The 11,045-nt window shown below is 53.9% G+C and overlaps 1 protein-coding gene across 1 annotated transcript; it reads left to right on the top strand.

Annotated features, from left to right (window-relative positions):
• Positions 1 to 259: 259 nt before the first annotated feature.
• On the top strand, positions 260 to 8,802 carry SUSD3 (sushi domain containing 3). The gene is made up of 5 exons (XM_008576204.1): positions 260 to 269; positions 367 to 555; positions 2,458 to 2,611; positions 3,455 to 3,607; positions 8,211 to 8,802. The coding sequence occupies exons 1-5, from the start codon at positions 260 to 262 to the stop codon at positions 8,575 to 8,577; spliced, it is 873 nt and encodes a 290-aa protein (XP_008574426.1). The 3' UTR covers positions 8,578 to 8,802.
• The last annotated feature ends 2,243 nt before the right edge of the window (positions 8,803 to 11,045 follow it).

Below are 11,045 nucleotides of genomic sequence, written 5' to 3'. Positions count from 1 at the left end.
TTTTTGTTTTTCAATTATCAGGGAGTAATTTTTTTCTCCCTAATAAAAGTGCTTTTTACTTTTCAGATGCAGTCACATCTGTTAATCTCTCTGCCTCTTTTTCCTCTTGATTTCTGCCTTGGGGCTGTGCTTAGACGGCAATTGCGTATTTGCTTTTATAGTCTCCCAACACTGGTTTCTTTTTCTAACACCATAATCCTCAGACCATCTAGATTGTACTTCATGTAGGGACCCAGCTCTGCTTTGTCCCAGCGTCAGGATGTCCCAATGTGACCCAAGGTGTCCCATGGCCTTCAGAGGGTCCCCTGCCTGCTCCTTCATGGGCAGCGGCACCCATGCCTCACTCATGCTTCTCTCTCTCCCTAGGCACGTGCGTCCAGCTGCAGCCGCCCCTGCAGGGCACCTTCCAAGTCCTCCGTGGCAATGGCTCTTCTGTGGGGACTGTGCTTGTGTTCCACTGCCCCTCTGGCCACCAGATGGTGGGGTCCGGTCTCCTCACCTGCGCCTGGAAGGGGAATGTCGCCGAGTGGTCTTCAGGGACCCCCGTGTGCAAGTGTAAGGCCCCCTTTGTCCTGAGCTGCCCCAGCTCTGCAGCTGCAGAGGTGGAAGATTGGCCCAAAATCCCATCATGTGGGTGGCGTGGGTGTCCACTCACAGGCTGGACCAGTGTTTAGGGTCCTGCTCCCAATGCGTGACATTGGCCATTGGCCCCTCGGAACTCCACATCTGCAGTGTTGGCTCATGTCCTTAGCAGTGGGCTTCTAATCCTGGCTCTGCCACTGCTCCAGCCCCTCAGTGCCGAAAGGTTATCTGTGCTGTCTGAGCTGGTGCTTTGTGATCTAAGTGGGAATCTATTAACTTCCTTCCATCCTTCCTTTCTTGTGGTAAACTTCAATAGGGTATTTTGTGTGCCAAGAATTCTAGGTAATAGGGACAGAGTGCCACGATGTGCTTGGCCCCAGAGCTCCCAGTCTGGGGGAGGAGACGGTTTTCTAGTTTTCTGGTTGTGTTTGTTGTAAGGGTGTTGAAGGGCCGATGAGATAGTCCCTGTTGAGTGCCCGGCACGGCATTTTCCGAAGTGAAGCCATGTGTAGTATGTTAATGGGTTTTGTGCATAAAAAGGACTGCAGAGTCAACATAGTTTGGCAAATGCTGGGTTTATGTGCTGCAGGACTTCTCAGAGCCTTTAAGATGACCATGTGCTGGGTAAATCACTGAGAATGAAGTTTCTATTAGGTTTAGGTTCCAAGAGGCTGAAAACCCAAAATAAAGGGTTAACCAAAATGGAGCTTTAATCCCCCAGACGGGTAGCCAGGCTCACGTGGTGCTCCATGGCCATGGGACCCAGGCCCCTTCCCTGTCTTGGCTCTGTTGGTTGTGGCCTCAATGTCATGATCCAAAGTGGCAGCAGCTGTGTTCCAGGCAGTTATGGGACGAGGGGGGCCCTAGGGCCAAAGGGCACGTCCCAGTGTCTCAGGAGCATTCTTATGTCATGATCCAAAGTGGCAGCAGCTGTGTTCCAGGCAGTTATTATGGGACGAGGGGGGCCCTAGGGCCAAAGGGCACGTCCCAGTGTCTCAGGAGCATTCTTAAAAGTTGTCCCACTTCCTTTCCCCATATCCGCCATTGGCCAGAACATGGCCATGTGACCACTGGACAGTGTCCTGGTCCTGATGACCAGCATCCAGCCAGGAACTGGGGGAAATGGGGTTGGGGGACGTGCTGTGTGGGGAGAGTACAGGGTGTTTCTCAAATTAGGATCCCAGGGCCTTTTTTTCCCAGAACATCCCTTGGAATCTGATGTAGGTAGCTCTTATCACATAGCTGAGGTCCCATGGCTGATATGTGACAAGTCAGGCATTTTCCTTGCTTTTGCTCCTTCCTGGAAAGTGACCTGAGAAGGCATATACGGCCCTGAAGGGTTTTGCCAGCTTGAGGCATTGTGACAACTCAGACCATGGCCTGGGCAAGTCCTCATCAACACCGTGTCTACTGTCATGTGCTCTGTGTGGCCTACCCTTCCTCCACTCCTCAGTCCTGGGTCCAGTGGGTGGGAGCCAGGGAGGCCATCATTGTGAACTCCCTGTCAGAGCTTCTCCAGTTTGCCTATTTGCCTCTCTGCAAACTCCTACACTGCCTGCAAAACCCCGCCCAAATGCCTGCTGCTTGGGGACGTGTCTTCTTTGATAGCCCGTTTGCCTCTCTGCAAACTCCTCCACTGCCTGCAAAACCCCGCCCAAATGCCTGCTGCTTGGGGACGTGTCTTCTTTGATAGCCCCACCCCTAAAAACAGTTTGCACAGACCTTGCCTCAGCCACCAGTGCCTCACTGCCTCCCCCAGATAACGGAGGGTTTATGGAGGGCCCTGTCCACTCCTGGGCCCCAGCCCCCACCCACCCCCAGGCCTGGCAGGTCGGGACAAGCCAACCCAGGAGCTGGTGGCTGTCTCCCCCACAGCTGTGCCACCACACGAGACCTTCGGCTTCAAGGTGGCAGTGATCGCCTCCATTGTGAGCTGTGCCGTCATCCTGCTCATGTCTGTGGCCTTCCTCACCTGCTGCCTCCTCAAGTGCGTGAAGAGGAGTGAGCAGCGGCACTCCGACAGGGACAGGTACAGTGGCTGCATGGTCTCAGGGTCCTCCCGTGGCCTGGAATCCTGACCACCCCGCACCTGCCAGAGCTGCTCTGGCTCGTGTCTGAGGGTCCCTGGGCTGCCCTGGCTAATAAGGGAATCATCATACCAAGTACCGCCTGGCCCACAAGGCGGCCCTGTGGAGCCTTGCAGCTGCGGGTGCCGTGGGGCACAAGGGCTCCCTTGGTCCTGCCCGTGTGGTCTTTCTCAGGCTGGCCCTTGGGCACACGGATTTTCTATTAAACCTGAGTACACATGAAATGTATCCCGTGTCAGTGGCCTTCAGAGCTGCCGTGGATGTCCTCAGACCTGAAGGGGTGACACTCGCCATAGACCGAGCGCTGGTTCACTACAGCCCACAGGCCAAGTCTGCCTGCCACTGGGTCCATTCCCCGCAGTAATCTATTCTTTTGTTGTTGTTTGTATTTTTTTATTGTGGCAAAATACACATAACATAAAATTTACCATCTTAGCCATCTTTAAGTGTACAGTCCAGTGACATAAATTGCATTGACAGTGTGTGTGCAACTGTCAGTACCACCCATCACTAGAACTTTCCACCGCCTGTTTTTGTACGTAAACTGTGCTCAACGTCTGCTGTTGCCAGGCTGCCTTCCAGCCACCACGGCAGAGTTGAGTTGCGGGAGGAGCTCTCTGGCCTGCAGCACCTGAAGTGTCCACTGTCCGGCTCTCCAGAGGTTTGTTGCTCGGCCCAGCACCTGCAGACAGTGCCCTGGGCTTGGTGGAGCATGCATGCTGCCCTGTGCCACCAATGGGGACATGTGCACACTCAGTGTCTTTTATCTGCACTCTCTCCTCCAGGACAGCCCAGCTGTGGTACCAGCTGAGAGGCGAGGACTTGGAGACGGTGCAGGCTGCCTACCTGGGCCTCAAGGGCCTCAACACCAACAACAGCAGCAGCAGCAGCCCCGGGAGCCGGCCCAGCCAGGCGCACGACAACCACGCCTTCACCACGTGGGCAGGATTGGGGCTGGGGGCGGGGTGCAGCTTGCTCAGGACCTGGGGCACCTGCTGCCCCCACACTCATGGGGCCTCAACTTGGGAGGCCCCTAAAACAAGAGGCTGGTGGTCCTTCTAGCACTGTCCTGCCCCCTCCTACCCCCACTGTTTTTATCTGGAAAATTCAAAGCTACAGGGAAGCTGAAGGTTCCAAACACCCGTGTCTGCCACGGCTACCTCTATCCCTCCTCCCTTTCTCTCTCTCTCTCTCTCTCTCTCAGGGCACGCACATATTGTATTTTTCCTGAACCGGCACAGGACGTTGTTTTTCTGACTCCAGAAATCTGGTCCTGCCCGCATGAGGCCTGTAGAGTAGAGAGCACCTCCCAGTGTTGTCATCACCAGCTGCACCCACCCTGTGGTCCAGGGTCATGTGCAGCACTCGGCCACCAGGGCTCTGGGCTCCTTAGCTGGGACAAGCTTGCTGTCCTTTGTAGCATGGCCTTCTGAGGGCTGTGGGCCAGGAGACCCCCATCTAGATCTGTCTGGTGTTTCCACATAACCATGCCAGGTTGTGCATGTCTGGTGTGGGGACCGCGGGTGTAGATCATAGACTTGAGCCACACTGCCCCTGTGGGCAATGCCAACTGGGGTCTCTTGGCTGAGGCGAGTCCCCCAGATCCCTCCACTGTCAGGGCATGAAAAAGGGGTTCTGCCAGGGTCCTTCTGCTGCCCCAGTGACCTCTGACCCATGGCCTCAGCATCCAGGGTTGATCCTGCTGGATGTGCTATTGCCTGGGGGTTACAGAACGGTAACCTCGTTAACTCTGTTGCAATTTGACAAGGAATGAGGATGAGCTCTTTGTTTTTTTCTTTCCATTTTTTTTTTTGTCTTTTGCCTTTTTCCGTGTCCAGCAACGGATCGCAACCCTCAGTGTTGCCCCCGTACCGGACCGGGGACCGGCAACGGGATTGCAACCCTCGGCGTTGCTCCCGCGCCTCGCTCAGCCAGTGAGCGGGAACTGGTCTGTATGTGGAATCCGAACCCTCGGACGGGAGCGCCACCGTGCTTCCCAAGCGGCGCACTATTCAGTGCGCCACCGGGCCGGCCCCGTTTTGTTTTGTTGTTTTAGTATCACTAGGGACTTATGAATATTCTTTTCTACCGTGCTTCCCAAGCGGCGCACTATCCAGTGTGCCACTGGGCCGGCCCCGTTTTGTTTTGTTGTTTTAGTATCACTAGGGACTTATGAATATTCTTTTCTAAAACTTTTATTTTGGGAAAATTCCACAAATACACAAAAGTAGAACAGCGTTACAGACCTCCCGTCCCACCTCCCGTCTTCAGCAGTTACCAGCTTGACCAGGCTCTGTCATCTGTGCCCCTGCCCCGCATGATTTCCAAGCACGCTTTCTGTGGGCTGCAGTTATTCTTTTGCAGCGGGTGCCCTGCCAGGCTGTGCTGATACATCCGTGTCGTTCTTTGAGCACTTCCTGCCTTGCACAAGACGTTCCCAGCCCATTTTGTGCATCCCTGCATGGCCCTGGAGTCGGCCACCGCCCGAGAGCTCAGTTCCTCTGGGAGAACAGCGCCAGACTCTGGGGTTGGGTGCCAAGGTGACATCACTGAGGTGGAGGCTTCTGTCCATGCAAACAGAGCCTTCCAAGGCAGCAAAGCGCTTGCTCCCAGCCCTCACGGCTTCGTCATGGGGCTGTAACAGCTCCAAACTTCAGTTTCCTCACCTGTCACACGAGATCACAGTGATGCCCCCCTCCCCATGCTGTTGAGGTTACCTGAATTCAAGTGTGTGCCCCTGGCCCCAGCCCATGGTGATGGCTCACTGAATACTGACTGTTACTGTCATTATCGCTCCTGTCCTTGTGCAGATGAGGAAACTGAGGCACAGGAGGTGGTGACCTAGGTGATCCTGTGTTGCGCACGATATCTGCAGGGAAGGAATCCACTTTCCCATCTCCCTCAAGCTTCGGGAGCATGTAAAGTCATTGAGGCCGTGGCAGAAACGCTCTCCCACATAACGACATGTTCCTGTTTACCATGGTGGTCTCTCTGAATAGCTACCCGTTGTGCCAAATGCTCCAATATCCCTTGGACCCCGCTGCCCCCGCCGCCCCAACCTGCTGACAGGTCAGGTTGTGGTAAATGTCTTCGTACTTAGCACTCTTTTTCTTTTTCAAGACGACATCTCAGCAGTGATCCTAGGAACAAACTGTAGGCCAAATAGTCTGGATATTTTTATTACCAAATTCTTTCTCCAGGAGCTCCAGTGCAAGTTCCTTCAGCTATTTTTACGACTGCATCATCACTGAGTGCTAATGATTTCTTTTCTGCTGCTGGCTTAAGCAGGTGTAAGCTACACAGGTTGTTTTTCTTGGTATGTCTTTGATGAACGTTGAGGAGTGTTTTCTCCAAACCTTGGCTCACAGTGCATTGCTGGTATTACTCCTTTGTTTTCTCTGAAGGATTATCCACTATGTTTTTCTCAGGAATACCAGGGCTCTGTGTGTGTTATGGGAGGGAGCCTGACCTGCCAATTGGCTGCAAGTGTTTTTATCAGGTTCCTTTCCTTTTTATTTTAGCTTTGTTGAGGCTGTTCCGGCTAATGCATTTCCTTTATATAGTCAGATTTCCTAGGCTGGTTTCAGAGCTTCTCTGTGGTGCCACCCTGTGACATTCCCTCCCCATTACAGAAACTGTGACCAGATCATCCTCTGTCATAATTAGGAAAAGCGCCTAAGGATTGGGGGGAGGACTGCCACCTCCCAGAGTGACATGGTGTCCTGGTAAAGGGCAGCTGCTGTGGTTGCTGCTACTGCTGCAGGGGCTTCACTGGCTGGAGCCTGAGACTGAGGGGCTCCCAGGGGTGCTGCCTGGGGTCACACGTCTGCCATGTCCCTGCACAACAGGTATCTGCACCGGCTGTTAGAGCTCCAAGACACACACTGTGGATGGTCAGACGCACACGCTCCATCCACAGGTGGTACAGATCTGCAGAGGGAACTGTGTTTACCTCCCTGAGGGAGTTGGAGAGCCCTGGAGAGTTGGGGCCCTTGAGGGGGCTGGGGCAGGCTGGAAGAGGCCGGCTTGGGGGCCAGTCTGAGAGTCAGTTCAGCTCAAAAGGCAGGAAGTTGGAAGTGAGCCTGAGCGGGAGCTGGGGGGCAGTGCACTTGGGGCAGAGGCCTTCTTCCCCTGAGCTCTGCCACAGCAGGTTCCCAAGCGCTCAGCCCAGCTTGATGGGACTCAGAGAGGGCAGCTCCCACCCGGGCTGCACAGCACATGCAGTCAGAGTCCCCTGCTCTGGGCCTCTGGCTCCCAGACAGGGTCTTCTGGATGTGTCTGTCCTGGGGCCCAGGATGCCTGATTGGTAGTAACTTGGCTTTAGCAAGGCTGGGTCTGCCCCTTAACCTTGCTTTTTTTAAACATTTCCCAGCACTTGCAATGTGCCAGGCATGGTCCTAAACTCTTCTAAATACTAACTCCTGCCTGATTGGTAGTAACTTGGCTTTAGCAAGGCTGGGTCTGCCCCTTAACCTTGCTTTTTTAAAACATTTCCCAGCACTTGCAATGTGCCAGGCATGGTCCTAAACTCTTCTAAATACTAACTCTTAACCTGAAGGGATGGGTGCTGCTTTTATCTCCTTTTACTGGTAAAGAACCAGATAGGTTCAGAAACTGACCCAGAATCACACACAACTAGTAAGCGTGAAGCTGGGCTTAGACTCAGGCTCCAAGTCCACATACTTCCCACTAAGCTACCCTTTGCTTTCCATTCATTCATTCATTCATTCTTTCATTCACTTGTTCATTGAACCAACACATATTTCTTAATTCCTACTACTTCCTAGAGTTCTTCTGAGAATTAGGTGTGGGTGGGAGCAATGATCTGGGAAGGCTTCATGGAGAGGTGATGTGTGAAGTGAACAGACTGGGAGAGCCTGCATTGAGGGGAAGGAGAGAAACAGCACCTTAGGGGAGTGGGCAGCATGCAGAGGGCTGGAGGCCAGAGCAGCTGGGCAGCCTCCATGGAGAGAGGCCAGAGGTGAGGCGGGGCCTGGCTGACGGGGGTGGGGCCAGCATCTGATCAGACTGGAGAATGGGTTGGTTTGTGTTTTGGGGATTGGGGGAGCCAAAGGGTACTGAGATGTAGAAGGTGGGTGGTCCAACTCCAGGCCACCACAGAGGATAGGCTGGCAGGAAGGAAGGTGTCCTCCCCCTGGTGTTCCTGGTTCCCAGTATCCCTTCAATGCCTAGGACATCCCCAGGCCCTGGACAGGCAGCCACACACTCTGAATAAGCCCCAGAAAGCCCCTTCTCACCCCTTAGTAAGGTGAGCGTCCAGCCCCTGGGCCAACCCCTGGTTGTGTGTGTGAGGAAACAGGCCCCGTTAGTGACAGGGCCCAGGAGGAAGATGTAGTGGCCTCTGTGAGCCCCAAGGCCCAGGGCTACCCCTGGCAGGAAGACATGGGGCTCCGCAGCCCTCAGGGCAGTGGTCTGCCCCAGGTCCACTGAAGGCCTGGGGCCTGGGCAGCGGGGAAGGCGTGGAATTGGGGTTGAACCCTGGCTTCGCTCTTACCCTACTTGTGCCTCCTCTTCCCACAGAGACCATGGCGAGAACACTAGAGAGCTGGCCGGCGTGGACAAGGACCCCTGGACCCCTGGTCCTGGAGCTCTGGGCCCCAGTGGCCCCTCCAGCTCACCCCAGGCCAGGGTGATGGTGCACACAGTGAACCCAGGGCAGACCCTGCCTGCCTCAACTGGCCACAAAAAACCCAGACAGCCCAAGGCGTACATTCCTGGGTGGACTGAACAAACAAGGCCATTGCCCGGCCTCCACACTGGGAGGGCCACGCCGACCCTACCAGCTGGTCCTGTGCAACCTAACCTGTATCCAGCTCAAGATTGGTCGGTGAAATCAACTTCCAGGTGTAGGGAACCCTCCGGGGGCCGAGCTGCCAAAGGCTGGTGACCACAGCAGGGAGTGTTCTTTCTCGAAGGATCCTGGCCATAGCAATTTTATAGTTATGGCTTACTTGAAACTGCTGCTGAGGTTAATATACCAGCTGCAGGCTCCCTTTGACCAGGGTTCCTTTAAAGAGACTGGGAGATGTTTTAAGCAAGTCTAGTTTGGCATAGCAGGATAAGAAAATCACAATAAACTTCTTTGCAGCACCTACAGGTGGCTGCCTCAGCATCTTCTTGCGCAGGATGTGCTGCTTCCAAGCAGGACCCACTGAGGGGTCTGCGTTCATTGCAGGGTGCACCTGAGGGGTGTGAAATAAAACTAAATATTTCTAATCCTGAAAAATACAAAGGTAAAAAATAACTGTCCAAATTTTCAATCCCTATATAACAAAACCTCAAAGTAGTGGCATAAAACTACAGTAATTTATTGTCACCTCTAAATGCTCAGGGCTTGCCATAGCTCAGCTGGGCACTTCTTACTTGGAGTCTCCGGTGGTGGTTGCAGTCAGTCGGCCAGCACTGGGGTCATATTGAACACCGGGTCACTCCCAGATCTGGGTTTGCTGCTGGCTGTCAGCACAGACCTTGTGAGGTGTTGGCCAGAACACCCCCATGTGGCTGACTCGTTGGCCAGGGCTTCCTCACAACACGGCCACAGTTTCCAAGAAGAGAGTCACAGTGTGAGCAGCAGGTGGCCTTTCCAGTCCTGGACTCAGAAGTCACTCTGTGTCTATTCATTAGGGGTGAAGCCTGCCCTGCAGTCATGGGGAGGAGAGCTGGACTCCACTGTGGGACAAGTACTAAAGAATTGGCAGACACCCTTTAAAGCAATCACCTTTAACCCAGGAACTCGCCAAAGCAATTTTACAAAAGGTGGCCCCGTTTCTTAGCCTCCAGCCTCCCTCCCAGAGGGAGCGGGTTGTACAGCAGACCCCTGTGTGCACACACATGCCTGACTCAGACGCGGTTCGAGACTGCGCCCGCTGTCGCACCGCTCGTTGGCTTTCATTTAAGATGCGCTCTCAGTTCATTCTGTAGCTCCGGGCTCCGGGCCCCACGTTTGTCCTGGGCCGGTTAAAATATACCTGCAGGGCCGAGCCCGTGGCGCACTCGGGAGAGTGCGGCGCTGGGAGTGCTGCTGCAGCAGCGCTCTCACCGCGGGTTCAGATCCTGTATAGGGATGGCCAGTGCAATGTGCTCACTGCCTGAGCGCAGTGCGGCTGGTCACAAAAAGGACAAAAAAAAGGGCCGAGCCTGTGGCGCACTCGGTAGAGTGCGGCGCTGGGAGCGCAGTGGCGCTCCCGCCACGGGTTCGGATCCTATATAGGGATGGCCGGTGCGCTCACAGTGCTCACTGGCTGAGCGCAGTGCGGCCGGTCTCAAAAAGGACAAAAAAAAAAAAAAAATGTAAATCAGAGCAGATCACCATGCCCTTCTGCAAGTTCTGACCCTGATGGTGGGCTCCCAGCTGCCTGGCCTGCAGCAACCCTGCATGATTTGCCCCTCACCTCCCAACCTCACTTTGTTTTATTGGTCCCTGTGATCACTCCACTCCAGCCACACTGGCTGTCCCTCAAGCACAGAAGGGTCATTTCTGCTTCTTGTCTCCTGCATGTGCTGTTTCCTCTGAACACTCTTCCCAGCTATCATGTAGCTCCCTCACTTCAGCCTGCCTCTGCTCAAATGTCTAGCATGTTAGTTATATATTGCCACATAACTGATTGCTCCAAAACATAGTAGCTCAAAAACTACAATCATCATTTACTATCTTCCACAGTTTTGGTGGGTCTGGAATTTGGGCTCCATGGGGTAGTTCTGGTCAGGGTTTCTCCTGACACTGCAGCCAGAGGTCAACCATGACTGCGATTTCATCTGAAGTCTTGACTGGGGCTGAGAATCCACTTCCAAGGTGATTCACTCACAGCAAGTTGGTGCCAGCTGTTGGCTGGATGCCTCAGTTCCTCCTTACACATGGCTCTCCACAGAGCTGCTTGAGCATCCTCACAACATGGCAGCTGGCTATCCCAAGGCACAAGGCCACAATGCCTTCCATGATTCAGCCTCAGAAGTCACACACCATCACCTCTGCCACACTTCACTGGTCACATACCAGCCTGGTTCACGCAAGGGCTTGACTAGGATGTGAAGATCACTGGGGCCATCTTGGAGGCTGGTGACCTCACCAGGAATCCTCACCCCTTACTCAGCCTGACTGTCTGTCATAGCACTTATTAGAACCTACACACAGACATGTGCTATGGATTGATCAAATTGTGTCCCCCAAAGTCTATATATTAGAAGCTTAATTCCCACTGTCACTGGTGAGGTGGGAAATCCTATTATGGTAGTTGAAAGGTGGGGCCATGAAGAGGTGATTAGATTGTAGGACCATGCTGTAGTGAATGGATTAATAATGGTGGTCAGGGGCATGATTCTGAGGTCTTTAAAAGGAGAGCACATGAGAGTCTGTCT

The sequence above is a fragment of the Galeopterus variegatus genome, unplaced genomic scaffold, assembly GCF_000696425.1.
Source record: "Galeopterus variegatus unplaced genomic scaffold, G_variegatus-3.0.2 Scaffold1310, whole genome shotgun sequence".
Lineage (NCBI taxonomy): Eukaryota > Metazoa > Chordata > Mammalia > Dermoptera > Cynocephalidae > Galeopterus > Galeopterus variegatus.
This window is presented reverse-complemented; position numbering and strand designations above follow the sequence as displayed.

Excerpts from the sequence above, each read along its gene's own strand:
- SUSD3 (XM_008576204.1), top strand. Across the intron at positions 556-2,457 it reads AGGGACCCCCGTGTGCAAGT|CTGTGCCACCACACGAGACC; the intron begins GTAAGGCCCCCT and ends TCTCCCCCACAG. Across the intron at positions 3,608-8,210 it reads GACAACCACGCCTTCACCAC|AGACCATGGCGAGAACACTA; the intron begins GTGGGCAGGATT and ends CTCTTCCCACAG.